Here is a 16766-nt window from a genome sequence, read left to right as displayed (position 1 = left end):
TTTTTTCTTTTGATGCAGAGGATTCACATCCTCATCCTCTACTGTCGCAGATCACAAGGATATCAATTAACCATCAGCTTCTTAGGAAGAGTTCTTTCATGTGGTATTAACAAATCCAATGGTGGAGAAGATTTCCTCAAAACGAGGAAATGATAAAAAGGAATAATAACTGTATATGTGCACGGCACACGTAATATGGATTTGCATCCTCCATAATCCCTGTCTCCTGCAATTCTTATATAAGATTGTGACACGTGACAGTTAATTATCTAATGTCAAAATTATAACTTATTTAGGAACTAAATCTAATAAATTCTTCATTATTTTACCACTCAGCCTTAATTTTAAATATTTATTAAATTCAATTCTTAATTTGGGTTCTAATTTTGACAGATGAATAATTAAATGCCACATATCACAACCTTAAATATGAATTATAAGAAATTGCAGAGGTTGAAAATTGTAATGGATGTGAATCCCATGTCCTTGAGTTCTCATAGAATGTAGATTTAATTACAGAAGCAACACATAGTTGTTTTAATGGTAAAACCAACACCTCTTAGTGAAAAGGTCGTAGGTTCAGTGCTGTGTGCTGCGAACGGTCAAAGTCGACCGAGATTTTGATCTCAACCGTCCGTTTCTCAAAAGTGTGAAAACATAATTTTCAAAAATGAACGATTGAAATCTCGACCATTCACTGCAGGTGTTGCGCACAAGCAATTTCACCCAAAGATGAGGACCTATTTACTCTGCGTCTGGCAGGGTGTGTGTCAGCTAGATGTGATATCCATGGCACCAAACAATCAACCCAGTACCACAAGTAGGTCATCAGGGACCAAATGCACACCCTGCCTGAACACAAAGGATTTGCGTGCCGGATATGATGAACGATCCAAGGAAACAAAACTTTGGCGAACAAACATAATTGGATTATACATAGCAGATCCTCCAACGCTTTTCCAAGTACAGAGGTCATCTTAAAATCATCTACTATAAACTTAACAAACATGAGAAAGTATTCATGGCAGATACAAGAATGTTACATATGGCCACTCTGGGACAAAAGAAACTTGGAAAAAAAATGAACCACCCACCCAGAAGAGGCTTTTACTGCGACCTCATCCGGTTGATCTGGTTCAACGCCGGCTGAAGAATGTTGAAAAGCACCCAAGCGATAGCCGGTCCGACCACTAACAGGAGGAGTGTTCCTCTGTTATCATTTGAAGCATCAGCAGCTATCATGGCTATTTCACTTGCAGATGCACTTGGAGTGGAAAGGAAGCTTGATAAAGCCAAGCCACCACCAAGCCCAAGTCCTATGATGATTCCTTTGGAACTTCTCATCCTGTTAATTTGGTTCAGAGCAGGTTGTAATATATTGAAGAGAACCCAAGCAATTGCAGGAATAATGGGTAGTAAAAGAGCAAGACCACGGTTGTCTCCTTCTGCAATCTCTGCAATTTGTTGTGCTGCAAGAGCTGGATCACAAGAACTCAAGGTGGTAAAGATTGCACCAGCAATGGCAGTTCCAGTTAATGATGGCGATGAGAAGAGGTTTGAATTGGAACTTGTAGATTTGGAGGTTGTGAGTCCTTTGGGGAGGTTCTGGAAAGAAAGAAGGGAGATGGGTTTGAAAGATGAGGGTTTGGAAGGGTTGAGGAGCAAGCACTTGGCATTGAGCATGGCCATTGAAGCTGTTGTTGCTGCCATGGATGCTAGCTTGTAGCTACTGTTACTTGACAAAGATCAGAAAATTGCTTAGAAGATGAATGAATGAAATTGCAGGGTTACTTGGGAGTATAGATCTCTCTCTGAAATGAATGGAAGGAGATATCCAATGGGAATATTTCTTCTGGATTTTCTCTTATCCAGAGAGTGTGAATGGGTTAATATGGGCCTCATATTCCTCACCCAGCACCACCTCCTCTTATCACTTTGCTTCCACAAGATAGATTACATGGTCTTTTCTTTATTTCTTTCCCCCTTTTTTTTTTCTTCTTTTGACAACCATTTGAGGGATTTAACCCCTTAATCGTAACTTTTTCATTCTCATTGGTTGGGAGGGTGGTCCTACATTGGATACCATGTCATTGAGACTTTATGTTCCTTCATACACTTGCAAGTGTACTTAGGATTCAACATTGGGCGGCCGCAACGGCCTTTCTATCTCGTCTTTATTTTGTAATGATATTTCATATAGAAAATGGGACAAATGACCAAAAAATTTAAAAAAAAATAAAAAGCGCAAAATGAATTTCTAGAAATAAATTTTTTTTTTTTTAAATCGAATCCTATGGGTGATTCTATATGATTTTCTTCTTGAAGGTCATCTATCCATTTGCTGCAGCCGGTAGCTAATGGTCATGATCTCGCCACGTTTACAAAAATGGATCCAAAAGCCATAAATCAAAAAGTAGGGACTTGAATGTAAATTAAAAAAATTTATATTACATTTTTAGAATTATATATTATGTATTTACAAGAATAGATCCTATATTGAGTTCAACCCAGAGAGAGAAACCCCAAGAGTTTGGCGATGCAAGGTTGTTGATGGTGGTTCACCGATTAAGATTACTCATCCTTCGGTTTCTGTTGTTGTAAACCATAGAGAAAAAACAAACCATAATCTTCATATTTATTCGGTGTCAAGCAAACCATAAAGAAAAAACAATTGTCTATTAAGGACTCTTGCTGGATTAATCTTTGGAACCCGGTTGTGGAGCTATCACTGCATTGATCGTCATGATTTTTTGGACAATCTCTGTGAACAGGTTCCAGTGGAGTATCTTGTGCATTTGTGGAATTTCCAGGGTTTTTCGCACAGAGAGGGTAGAACAGTAGAACCCAGTCCAGGGTCCAATAATGTAAAATTTGAAATACATAATTATAGAAAAAAGTAAAATAGATTTTTTTTTTTTTAATCTGAGGTTCATCGGCTTGCGCACACAACGATTTACATCATCAGGGGAGCTTTTATATAAATAATATGGAAAGTGGTTTTGCCTCTGGCCCAGGAGATTCAAACTCTAACCTCTTCTGTGGAAGCTAATTTACATTTAAGTCCCTGAGTTTTTATTTATGGCCATTGGATCCATTTTTCGTAAAAGTAGTGAGATCATGACTATTGGTTGTAGAGCTACATGTCTTCTACTAGACCATCAAAAAAATATGTATTAGAGTTTTTTACTTATGGCCACATCTAATTGGGGTCTTACCCCTTAAATAGAAAAAATTACTCATGACCCACTTCTAAGAAAAATTAATCGTTACCCTTGATTCTTTTCTTCTATTCAAATTTTGTAATTTAAATGACGTTTCTGCCCTTAAAGAGGATTTTATGACCATAATACCCCCATCCCTCTCACTTACACTTTTTCTCTCCTATCCAACTCTTACGTCTCCCTTCACCCATCTTCTTCCTACACTAAACTGCTACAAATCACCCCAACATTTTTGAATCCAAGGTTCTAAACAATGAGATCTGTCTCCAATTAGAGATTAAAAACTGCTAAAGAAATTCTTTAAATCAGAAATAGAGATAAAATGGCAAAAGATTAAAATTAGTAGCCATATCCAAAATTGAGAATTTTCTAGGGTTTATGGTTGTGAATAACAACATAATATTAGGGAGAAACCAGTCAACAATCTCTCACAAAACCACAAATTAGTCCTCCCATTTCCCTGAAAAGACAATAAAATCGGTATCGGTTTTGAAGCCTCTACAAAACCCTAACTTGCAAGTCCTTTAACCTGATGTGTATATAGATATCTATATGTATAAGTCTAAGCTTTCATCTTTTTTCACTAAATTTTCCTTCCATCAGAAGATCCAGCAATAGGAAGGAAAAGTGAGTTCTGGGACAAAAATAAGGTGAAAAACATTCAATAATAATATCGAGATTCGATTTCAATGTTGCCTTAGAACTTGTTTCATTATACAGTCCAAAAGCAAGGTTTAAAGTATCGCTTAGGTGATTTTAAAAGACTTATCGTCCTGTATCGAGTATTGTATCGCTCTGGCTAATACATTTTAGTGTAATTCAATGGAGAGACGTATCGATATGTATCATATCGGTTGGGTCAAATATGGATACGTATTCGCTAATATCGTATGGTATCGTGGGATATTTTAAACCTTGTCCTCAAGGGCATTTTCTTATTTTTGTTGTTATTTTGATTTAGAAACGAAAAACAGCTAGTGGGTTCAATCTAAAAAGAAGATTCAGCCGTGTCTGTGATTGCAAATAATGGATAATATTAATGGAAGTTAAAGAACGAAGGAGGTGGTCATTCAGGAAATTCTTCAAAAAGCATCAGTGTAACTTTAACACCTTGGGAAACATAATCAAACACTTGCTTTAAATCATATAAACTGAAAAAAAAACTTTTTAAGAAAACGCAGTTTTTACGCAAATCCCTTAACTTTCAGCCACAAATAAAAAGAAAAATCAAGAGAAACAAACAACATAATGTTGAAAAGATCACTTCTAACGATCAAGTACTTCATCCATAGGTGCTGCAAATTCAGATTAGATAAATTGCAACTTGATGTAAATTTTCTCCTTTGTTGATTTCAGGTTTATTAGTAGATCTTCAAACTCTGCTGCAGATACTATTGCTCGTGGAGCAAATCTATTTACTCTTTCTAAGTTTTTGTGGTTGGTCCCACCTCGCTTTATTTGTGTAAATAATATTTCATCCAAGTTTATTACCTGAGATATGTTAATATAATATTTGTAGTTATTGGGGAAAAAAAAAGGTACTTCATCCATACGCATCAAACAGAAGTCTAGAGCAAACAGTTAATGCCTGTAAGAATGCACCTCTTGTAGCCAGCATTTTAGTAAAAAAAAATGATCCACTACTGCAAAACGAGAAAAGGGTAAAACAACACATGACTTGACGGATTTTTTGGATGAAACTAAATAAGAAAAAAAAGATACCAAACGAGAGTTCTCCAAATGGCATATATCGATCCAACTAGCTCCATATAGGATCCTAATCTTCGGAAAAGATGATCCAAGATCCAAAACCCTAACAGAATAAATTGGGTTGATTTATTTCATTTGTAACATGGTTTTAGAAACCGCAGAGAGGAGCGATCTTAGGGCTTGGGTTTCTTCTCTCTCCTCTCTTAGTGTTGGATGATTCTAGTGGAATTTTTGATAAGATTTTTTGGGGCTTTTGAGGTATAGGGCTTAGATCTATGTTCAATCATTTTCTTGAGCAAGTACTATAATCGTAATCATACCTATCATAGTGGAATCGAGCTTTACTTGAGCTCCAAAGGCATCGGCCATCTTGGTCGAACTCCGTGGTCAAAGTCTTCATATCTTCTTCTATAAGTGTAGATCACTTCTCTATCGAATGAGCAACATGTGTTCTCCTGATGTTTCTTTACCATCCAATTGAGTAGGGCCTACATCTAAATAATAGGGGAAAAAATTAAAAATTTGACCACCAGTGGGTCTTACATTGGCCCCACTCGATTTTGTGGTGAAAGAAGCATTGGTCCGACCGAAAGGTAATCCAAACTTTTTCTCTTTTGATTTATTATTGTTCAGTCGTACACCAGATTAATGACCGAGTCACTTCATGAAGCATCTTTCTTGGTTTCAAGCCTTCAACCCCTAATACCAGCCCTAGCAATCACTTCGATCTTCAAATTTGACCTAGAAATAGAATGGGTAGAGTAGAACATGACTCATCGAAACCCTAAGTGGAAGTTGGAGTAATTAATTATCCACTTCTCCACTACCTCATTTGTCAATTATAAATTCAAAAGACTTTAGCATATGCTAAAATAAAAAATTACACATGGTTGGATTTTTTTTTGGAGAGGGTCGCACAGAGAAATCATGATTGGATGATTTTGAACCATTGAATAAATAAAATTTAATTTATATTAAAAAACATCGATGATTTTGGGAAAAAAAAGTTTGGTGATTAGTAATCATCCAAATCTAGTTGACATTGGGGTTTATTAATAAAATATTTAATCTTGTCTAATTTATTTTTTTTATTGAATTATCTAATTGATTTAGGGCCTACTGAGATAGTGGAAAATAATTTTCTAGGAGAATGTAGGTCTTTGCATATGGTCGGCTGAAAAAAAATTATAAATGCATCAATAGTTAGTTTTTTTTTTTTTTTTTTAACTTCTAACATAAAAGTTTAATAGACCACTTGACCAGATGGTTGGAATACAGTATAATTGTTGAGCCAATTGAGATAGTTAATCCTAACCATGAACCACATTTTAAGTTTATTTATTTATTTTTAGAACGTTTAAGTAGTTTTGATAATCTAAGTATCTTAATCTTTTTGTTGATTAAAATATTTTTTATTAAATATTATTAGATCACTGAAGCACCTACTAAAGGGACAAAAGGATTTTTTTTTTTGGAGGGTAGAAAAAGGATTTAAAAAAAAAATAAAAAAAATAGCGATTATTTACATAGTGGACTTACCTAGAAATGTGACAAAAAGAGTAAGAAATAGAATACCCTCTCAAGTGTTGAATATCCCTCACAATAGATGCAACACTTATTAGGGATTTGGTGCTTGGTGTTAGGGGAGATGCGCACATATGAGAGGTAGGCGGGTAATTAGTCGGATCTTTGCCCAAACAAGCACTCGGTCGAACACCCAATTTGTTGGTCATGACTCATCTCGACCACACCAAACAAATACGATATGTTCCATTTGTGCAAAGGCAAAGAAGGTAAGGGCAACATAAGCGGCAAGTCTAACCCGAGGCAATTGGGCGTGCCTGTAATCAAGCCCATAGACGAGCTCCTGTCGATCTTAAACAAGGTAACTTATGCACTATTTAACGAGGACTCGCTCATTGTGTAAGACACAAACATTTTCTGGTTAGTCCCTGAGCAGCACTCGCTTAGGACCTTAATCTGATTCTCGATTGACTTAACCATCGGAGGCGGTTGCCCGGCATCCTAGTCGGCCCGCGTCTAACCTCTTTTGCAAGTTTCACCATCTTCTTACTCGGGATATCGCTCGAAAGTCAATCCAACTAGGTCGGGACCAAGATCAAATCTGAGACGCAACAGTCTTAGCATCCATGTTAAGTATTGAGATGAGATCCTTACAATCAGACTCAGTTATAACCGAGTCGCAAGCTCGCGGCACTCCTCAAGGGTGTATAACACGACTATCCTGATTGCTAGTGCTTCACCCACCAAAGGACTACCGAAGTTAGCCGTCTCTAGCACAACAAAAGAGATCTCGCCCCTCCAATTTCTAGCTAGAAAGTCTATCATTCTTTTGGCCCAAAGCTGCATGAGTGTTAACACCAGGGTGGACTTTTCCATAACAGGGTATGCTCATCGAAAGTATTAGGAGTGGTAGATGTTCAAGCCTATGCTTGCTCAAAATCACCAGGTTTCAGCTTCATTTTCTTCTCACAAAGACAACTTCATTTCTCACTAGCCAAAGATGCTACACAAATAAAAACATAGCCATAAAAGCTACAATCCTCCTTTATAACCTACAAGACTCGTAAACTAAGTTGCCTTAACAAATTCACAACTAAGCAAAATATGGTCAATTGTTTCTTCTTGGTATCTACATCGACACGACAACTAAGATCGAATGACATTCTCTTTTGAAGCAAAACTAAGTGTCTTAATGTGTCAATCACGTCTTATTGCCTCCACATAGAAGACTACCATTACAGTGCTTGAGAACACACCTACACCAGCAGATTATTAACTCTTCGCTCCAAAGGCCTGTGACCCACCGCGCCACCAACACCAAGTCGAAGCAGCGGCGAGTGAGCCAGCCAGCTCCATGGTCAAACCGTCAAATCACCCCCTATTCCGTTGGTTAGGGTCTCGTTTGGATCGTTTTCAGATCTGTTGACATAGACGCAAATTTCAGACCCCATTGACGGAACGGAAGCAAAGGCGGACATGATCACTACAAACCCCAAAGCTTTGGAACGAGGGCACCGCACCATGACGGTTTAGTTGCTCACAAAATGCCACGTATTACAAATATCAAAGACAGCTCGAAAGGGCAGTGAAGGTAGTACAAAGACCGAAATAGGTCTACGAAAAGTTTTCACTTCCCATTTCATAGGCCATAATCCAGGCCCATTGCCCACCAGATGAATGAAGAAATGCTCGCTCGTCTCGCTTTCTCTGCCTTCTTTGAAGCTCTGAACTGAAGCTAGGGCATTTAGGTTCAAGAAGCTTAACGATCCATTAATGGCGACTTTCTTTTGCTTACGACCTCACTCGCTTATCCTATCTCCTACAATCGACAGAAGCAGGCATGTCAATCGTGTTCTTCGTAGAACCTCTCATGGTTTCTCCAATAAAAAATCTCTCCTTCCATGTACGGCTGGTGTTGTTAGGTCTTCTTTGAATCAAGATTCGTTTCCCGATCCGGAAAGTGCAGAATATCTTGTTCGAGAACTGTTCGGAAGAGCTGAAGGCTTTTTCTACACTATTGCGGATGCTGCGGTTTCGACTTCGGATTCTTTGAGTACTACTAAACAGAACGGTGACTGGCTTTCTGGAATTACCGGTTATTTGGAGAGTGTTCTAAAGGTACTTGCCTCCCATCCCTCTTCTATTGTTTTTGTTCATTAGTTACCAGCATTAGCTGGAAACTAACTTGTAGGATCCTTTTGCGGCTTCAACCTCTGTTTGTGTCATCTGTTTAATTTAGATTGAGATGATTGTCAATGGCAGTGATTAGCTTATGAGTGATCTACTTCACTTCCCTATTCTTTTTTAATTAGTTTGGGGCTTGGCATTGACTAGTATCTCTTGATTTCAGATTCTGAAAGACGGATTTTCAGCTTTACATGTCCCTTACTCTTATGGATTTGCGATTATCCTTCTTACTGTCATTGTTAAAGCTGCAACATTTCCTTTGACGAAGAAGCAGGTTTGTTAGTTGCAGTTCTTAATAACTTGAGTGGTCAATAAGTTTACAGCAGCATTCTTTCTGTTCTTATTGCACTTCTTCTATCGAGTATCATTTGTTTCTCCAAATTTATCGGTAATTGTGAATTGGCGCTTCAGTGTGCCTGTGTGTTTTTTAAATGACAGGTTTAAACAATACCGACAATATATTTGCATTTCAATCATCCCTAGATGCCATTTATGTTACAATAGTTGAAGCTGGCCTTGACTTTGAAAAAATATTTCATAGCTTACAAAAACTATTTCTGGAATTATTTATATGCAGGTGGAATCTGCGATGGCGATGCGGTCGTTTCAACCTCAAGTAAAGGCTATTCAGCAACGTTATGCAGGAGATCAGGTAGTTTAGTGTCCCAAATTATCTGAAATATGATCTGCAACAAGGTACTGTGTTCATGTGTTAATGAGGACAAAGATGAGAAGAAGAGAGGTATTACCAATCATGTATTCATGTTGATCAGTGAGAGTGCAAAGTACTCTTGATAACCTTCATTACAAGACATGGTTTATCCTAAACCTTAGTGTTACATTTGAGGAATATTTAAAAAGTTATATCTCCTTTTTCCTGCAATATGGTTGTCCTACTTGAAGTCTTGAATGCCCAAACATTCCATTTTGGGCTTCATCATGACTCAAGTACTTGTGACTTGTGAGTGCCAAATTATATTTCTGTAGTCCAAATGGAATGAATACCCTGCTTTCAGTTCATTTTGTACATATTCAGGAGTCAAGTTCAACTTAGCACGGACCTTACTTGGATGAATGACTAAATCATCTGTTTTTTATCTGTTGCAGGAGAGAATACAACTTGAAACTGCTAGGTTGTATAAATTAGCGGGAGTAAATCCATTGGCAGGTGGCCATCCTCTGACCTAGGCAACCAATGAAGTTGAAAGATGTTTATAAGTGGATTCTTTATGAAGAGTTCAAGGATAATTCTTTTACTGACAATTTGTAATTTTGCTTATCTTGGTGTTTTTGTCAGGATGCCTCCCCACTGTGGCTACAATACCTATCTGGATTGGACTTTATAGAGCTCTTTCAAATGTGGCAGATGAGGTAGCACTCTGTTTAATTTAACCTTCTGTTTGTGAGTTTTCATGTATGTGCTGTTCTTTTCCTTTTTTAACTTAAAGAAATTGTCTGTTTATTGGTTTTAACTGTTTTTCTGCAACTTTCAGGGACTTCTGTCAGAAGGTTTTTTCTGGATTCCCTCCCTTGCTGGTCCAACTACAGTTGCTGCTCGACAAAGTGGCAGTGGAATCTCTTGGCTTTTCCCATTTGTGGTAAGTGCACTGAGTTATCATAATATCACTTTGTCCTATGGCAACTTTTCTTTACAAAATCTCCTAGATGCTTTCTCGTGTTGGCTTTCAGAGTCTTCAATCTGAGTCTTCACAACAAGTAAGGTGAACCATAAATAGTATGTCCAAATTGTAGATGTGAGTTATAAATAGCAGGTCAATTTGTAAGTTCCAGAACCCTTCCACCTTCAAAAAATGAAAGAAAAAAGTATGATACAAAAAACCCATCCATGGTGTATCTGGTTGCTAAAGGCAAGAAAACGTTTAAGATTTCAAACTGGAACTAACAAGCTGTCTTGTGCTTTTTCATTTCCTGTCATATGTTTAACATTAATAGATGACTTGGAATGTTATTGGGCTGTTTTCACTCACGTACAGTTTTACCATATTGGTTCCCCCCCCCCCCCAGTTGAATCATGTTTCTTTGTGGGCGATTTGGTTGATTTTAGTTCATTTTTTTAAATCATTTTGAAGTTAACTCTCACCCCTAAGGTGATTGATTTTGTCACAGGATGGTCATCCACCCCTTGGTTGGTCAGACACCTTGGCGTATCTTGTTCTACCTACATTGCTTGTTATCTCACAATATATCTCCGTTCAAATTATGCAGTCATCACAGGTTGGCCCTGGTGCAGATTCTGCTATTATATTTGCCTTTTATTTACCTTTGATTATTTGGTCTCTATGGAAACACCAGCATGCTAAGCCGGTATAGTCTTGAAGCATGTTCCCTTTGTCCTGAACTCTTTTTCCTCTACTAACTATGGACTCGCTATTACCCACAAAAAAGAAAAGAAAAAGAGGCTGTTCACTTGTTGATACAGCTTCCAAAACTTCATTTCTTTTCATACATCACACATAGATGTAGTATTGTTAGTATTCTTGTACTGTGAATTGCTTTGTACAAACAGCATGTGATATTTTCATTTTTCTCTTTCATTTTCAAGAACTAGGTCATTTGTTTATAATCCCTGTCTTTCTTTCAGTCTAATGATCCAAACTTGAAGAGTTCCCAAGCTATAACTAAGTTCCTGCCGTTGATGATTGGTTATTTTGCGCTTTCTGTTCCCTCTGGCCTAAGTCTTTATTGGTGAGGATATTTTAATTCTTTTTTATGCAACTGAACAAGTTTTAGCTCAATGAACCAACCATGTTCCTTTTGTTGGAAGCACTGTTTTCATGTTCTTTTTCTGTTTTAGAAATGATATAGTAAATGAATTCAGGCTTATAAATTGAAAGAAATGTTTTTCTACTATCTTCTGCAGGTTGACAAATAATATTCTTAGTACAGCACAACAGGTATGGCTTCAAAAGCTGGGTGGTGCCAAAAATCCAGTGAGTCAGCTTATAGATGATGCCACTGAGGAACAGCAACCCAAAATCCAAAAGTCGAACCTAGAAGTAGAATCAACCCAAAAGTTGGGTGGTGCAAAAAATCCAGTGAATCAGCTTAGTGTTGATGCCACTGAAGAACAGCAACCCCAAATCCAAAAGTCAAACCTGGAAGTAGAATCAACCCAAAAGTTGGTTCAGCAAGGGCCGAAACCTGGTGAAAGGTGAACTGCCACTGATTTCTGGTAATACTAACTTTTTATTTTCTTTGCAATAACTGTATTAATTTTGTAGTTAATATGCCATCTTTCAGATTTAGACTGATAAAGGAGGAAGAGGCTCGGAGGAGACAACAAAGGGAAGAACAAAAGATGAAAGCAGCAGCTGTAGGTACTGAAACATTGAAGGCGGCAGAAGAGAAAGAACTAAAGGATGCCAAGTTGGTCAAGACAGAAGTTAAAAGATCTGAAACAGAATCATATTCTGATGGGAATCAAAAAGTTCATTCAATGAATGAAATGCATGATTCTTCCAGTGATGGAGTTACCCTTGTGAATGGTGATCACTCCATTCCAGGATCTAAAGAAGAGCATAAGAGGATGGCTGTTTCCAAGATGGAAAATGGTGGACCTTCTGTCAACTATGAGGTCAACGTAAACGATGAAGAACACTCTGACAAAAACATGGATAAGGTACGATTTATTGTAGATGCATAATGCATTCCTTAGAAAATTAAATTTTGATCATGCTTACATTTTGGTGAAACCTTGTGCAACTATGATTGTTTTGATCCTATGCTGTTTTGTGAGTGATTCTAGCAGTATGTTTTCTTTTCTTTTCTTTCTTTCTTCTTTCTTCTTTCTTCTTCTTCTTCTTTTCTTCTTTTTTTTTTTTTTGGGGGGGGGGGGGGGGAGTTATGTATGCCTGTTTTTCCTAAGTAATCTGTAAAATGGTAGTTCTTTACTTTTACTTCTGTCAAATATAATATATAGAGGAATGAATGTTACCTCTCATTGATTTTTTCAAATTGTATATCATTTATCATTTATTGACTAAAATAATCATTAATAGAATGAAACTTAACTAAAAGTGTAAGGTCCTGGTTTCAGAACCCCGCTTTGGGATTGATTACGGACCCAGCTAGTGTTAAATGATTCCAATATTTAAAGTAATGCCAATGTTGTAAATATTTGAAGCTTACAAATTGGGGCAGCCATTTGGGCAGTCCAACTGAATTTAGTTATGTTCAGGAGTTCGTTTGAATTTTAAATTCTGTTTTTACTTGGTTATTGGGTAGCATAGAATGTGATAAGTAGATGCCCTCTATAAGATAGAAGTCCAATTTAAGTTAGTAGTCCTAGTTGAGTTCTGTTTTTTATGTTAATTGTTAAGTCCCAATAGGAGTCGGTACTAAAGGCTATGAATAGCCAGTCTTTGCTTGTAACAAGACAGTTTTTGACAAATAAAATTATTGAATAGGGAGTTGCAGCAAGAGATCAAGGATCAAGTAGGGTATTAGGTTATTTTTGCATTCTTCCATTCAATCTTCATCCACAAGCCCCTTAAACTGGTGAGCCATCATCCCCTGGCCTTCCCTCTTCTCTTTCCTCCATTGCACCTAGCAAAAATCCCCTCCCATACCATTTGGCTCCCCTTCTTTGCCCCAAAACCCTAAGTTCCATTACTCCCCATCCCCACCATGGAATAACCCCCCCCCCCCTTAGAGTCACCACCTTCTCACTCCCCCTAGCACTCAATTCCAACTTGCAGCCCTAACTACCACCATGAAACCCTAAATTTCCGTAGCCCTAGTACCTTCGGAACTTGAATCTTAAACCAAAAACATCAAGGTTTCAGATTTGTGTTTCTAAAACCTAAGCCTAAAAACCCTAACCAAACCTCATGCAACCCTGCCTACAAACCGTAAAACCCCTAAACAGGTCTTTGTAAACTCTAATTTGCCTGCTATTCATCAAGGGTCCTTGGTTTATTGGCCCTCACCCCAATGAGGAATGAGGCTATGTCAGCTTGGCCTGGGGTATCGCCACAGGAGCGTGGGGAAGACAAACAGTAGGCCAACACCGGAAGCAGTAATGAAAAGGAGAGTAGAAAACGTAGAAAAGTATTTATCTCATAGAGGGAAAGGAATAATCAATGGGGAAGAAAGAAACAATATACACCATTAGCTTGAGTACAACAATTGACAATACCACAACTAAATGAATTTCATCTTATCTCGCTTTAGTATTGTGTTTAAAGCATATTTAACTATTATGACTTCTATAAAGTATAAAATACAAACAAACTCTACTGAGGAAACTGGAGCAAGTGGTAATCTACAGTAAACTCAAACAACTTATGAAGCTAACTCTTTCTAATACAAAATCAAATAATATAACATAGGAGATTCGATGTTATCACTCAGCTTAGTAATAAATCCTACCATCCGCTCTTGGACCAAAAGTTCCATTTCAGCATCCGCTTTCGCAGCAGTTGTGCCAACTACGTCAATCTAACTGCATCAAAAGGACTCAAATAAGTGTAGGCATGAAGCAGTAGCTGAATTTCATGAATGCCACTCAAAAAAAACCTCTTAACTTTGCCTCCTAAATTATTGTCTGACCTGCCAATTTCTCACTCCAGTATGCTGATGCATGCTCAGATTCTAAAATACTCTAAATCAAATGAAGAATGGGATCTGTGGAAACAATTCCCACTTAGTTTGGAACTCTAGTCCTATACAGCTCAAGTTTAATATAGTTTAAAGAGTTACTGGACAATAAAACCTCCATTTTTTGGTCCCATGGTCTCTTTAAGAACCTTGCAATTTCTAGGGGAGGGAGAATTTCAAATATCTGGAACTGGGGGCCTTTTTTGGTTCAAGCTCCCTGGGATTTATGGCCCCTTCCCAGCTAAATTGAGTTGGCCACAAGTCAACTCTATTCTGAGGTGGAATCTTCTGTTACAAAGTTTACTGATTGGGGCGTAATAGATGTAGGCTGTCACCACATATGCTGACAAAACACCAAATCAACCTGGTTTGAACTCTTAAGCCCTGAAAACTATCAAGCAAAATATTACAAGAAATATCATATTGAACAAATTAAGAAAAACAAAGTATGTAGAAAGTATAATGTCAATACAAGAAACAGGCATGTCAGGGTCAGTTAAGCAAAATGTAGGAATATTATGCCAAGTTGAATGCAGTTAAAGCAATAAAATTCCCAGCAGACTTGAATGATTCTGCAAGTCCTTCCAAACACCCTACTCCCTCCCCCCTCTTCTCCCCCCCCCCCCCCCTCCTTCCCAAAAAAAAAAAAAAAAAAAACCGGGCAGGGGCGTGGGACGGTGAGTTATGGCCATGTTAGTCACCTTGTTTATGGAGTACTGGATTCAAAAGTTAAAGCAAAAGCACAAGTGTTCAACACTTTCTCAACTTGAATAGAATCGTGTGTGATATGACAGTTTCAATTTGCACCATGCGGGTCGTGTATCAGTGTATGCTATTGAGGACCCATCAGTCAGTAGCTACATGATTTTGGGCCTTACATGGGATGCATAAATGCATTCTCTTGTGCATGTCATTGATGATGGTTATATGTCTGGTTTATCTTAGAGGATGATGGGGTCATGGGAGGCCGGTCCCTTGTGCATGCTATTGGCTGGTTTACTTCTGTTTGTGCAAGCATGGCCAACATTGATGTTTTAATCTTAGGAGGTGAGTGTCTTGCATTAGCGAGTCAGGCATTAGCCAATCCCTCATTACAAAGCCTGCTTTGCAGTTGCTTAAACCTTCTCGCTGCGTAGGGACCCTTTTTTCACCCTTCCGCCCCCCCCCCTGTTTTAATTGGCCTTCTCTGTACTGAAATTTGTGGCTGTGTCCATATCAGCTTTGTTTTTATTATTCCTACTTAGGGGATCTACATCATGACTTCTAGAGATCCATTTCCTGTTCTTGGGAGAAAACAAAGACTAGCTTAGGCTATTCTTTTCAAGCTTTTAAAAGATTGATTGCCAAAACAAATATAGGCTATTTCATGTTGGAATTTGATGGTCTCCTGTTCCTTCGAACCTGAATCTATGTTTACTTTTCTGCACATATGATTCCTTTTGTTGAGAACAATTACCTTCCCCGCTGATATGCCCTTGTGATCTCTTTTGACTGAATGCCGGGTGAAAAGGTTCATTAGTTGTGTTGGAAGTAAAGAGGAAATGGTATTCAGTTTCTTGTGTGTCACCAGAAGAAATGCAATATCATGGTTTAATGTTTGATACTCAGTGAGATTTATTGATTCTCAGGAAACAGCAGTACAACCATATAGTACTTCAAATGTATCAGGTGAAGGTTCCAGTGAAGTTTTTGATCATCGAGGGAATACGGATTGAAAGAAATGAAACTTAGATCAAACCTGCATAATTTTTTCCTCATGGAACAAAATTGCATTGCTTTCTACTTCAGTTAACAGGAAGGGTTTCAGAAAGGACGATCCCTTGGAACATACATAAAACGGTTCCTAGCCTTGTGAAGGAAGCATCATTTCGAGGCCTTGGGAATTCACGACGTGTATATTATCGTAGTCATAGATGAAGGTCAGACTAATATTGATGTTGGGTCTCGTAGTATTTATTGTTGTAGAACGCTTTGTGTAATAGTTGTCTTGCAATTCCAGTTTTCTTCTATTCTGCTCAATTCAGTTAATTTTTCTTTGTATAGGAATTAATTGGAAATAATTTTTGAAGGAAAAGAAAAATCATTAATTCTGTTGATGGAAGCTCAGAATGCTATATTATTCCTCTTGGAAATCTTCAATCATAAATGATCTTCTTGTTACAACTTGTCACGGCCCAGGCCATTTAATGAGCCTGTTTTGAAAATGTTTTAATGTATATTTAAACCTTAATGTTCTTGAATGGTGCAAATGGTTATGCATCTCATATCCCTCAGGGTATCCGCTTTAAAGGACTGATATACGCATTCTCTCACAAATAGACTAAATATGCAATTCCTAACTCAAACTAATTTTAATTCCTTCCGAAATAAACCCTCAAGTTCACCCATGTTGAGCCAAAAAAATTATCAGGTCTTGCTTTTTGGCTAGTTGAAATGTAGATCAGATTCGTACCCAATCTAAATCAGATTAAAATCTCAAACCATTGTGTTAGGTATTTTGCCAAA

At 37.7% G+C, this 16766-nt stretch overlaps 2 protein-coding genes across 2 annotated transcripts; one reads left to right on the top strand and one right to left on the bottom strand.

Moving 5' to 3' along the window:
- Nucleotides 1–907: 907 nt before the first annotated feature.
- Nucleotides 908–1825, bottom strand: PSBY (photosystem II BY). The gene has a single exon (XM_089167292.1). It carries the CDS (start codon nucleotides 1708–1710, stop codon nucleotides 1108–1110), a length of 603 nt encoding a protein of 200 aa, XP_089023418.1. The 5' UTR covers nucleotides 1711–1825; the 3' UTR covers nucleotides 908–1107.
- Nucleotides 1826–7912: 6087 nt separating this feature from the next.
- LOC149007245 (ALBINO3-like protein 1, chloroplastic) lies at nucleotides 7913–16717 on the top strand. Its single transcript, XM_089164853.1, has 11 exons — nucleotides 7913–8573; nucleotides 8806–8916; nucleotides 9220–9294; nucleotides 9750–9810; nucleotides 9940–10013; nucleotides 10136–10240; nucleotides 10770–10877; nucleotides 11245–11348; nucleotides 11524–11814; nucleotides 11904–12282; nucleotides 15890–16717. The coding sequence occupies exons 1-11, from the start codon at nucleotides 8229–8231 to the stop codon at nucleotides 15974–15976; spliced, it is 1740 nt and encodes a 579-aa protein (XP_089020979.1). The 5' UTR covers nucleotides 7913–8228; the 3' UTR covers nucleotides 15977–16717.
- The last annotated feature ends 49 nt before the right edge of the window (nucleotides 16718–16766 follow it).

The sequence above is a fragment of the Hakea prostrata genome, chromosome 8 (assembly GCF_041222555.1).
Source record: "Hakea prostrata isolate BN-2017 chromosome 8, UWA_Hpros_2, whole genome shotgun sequence".
Classification (NCBI taxonomy): Eukaryota; Viridiplantae; Streptophyta; class Magnoliopsida; order Proteales; family Proteaceae; genus Hakea; species Hakea prostrata.
This window is presented reverse-complemented; position numbering and strand designations above follow the sequence as displayed.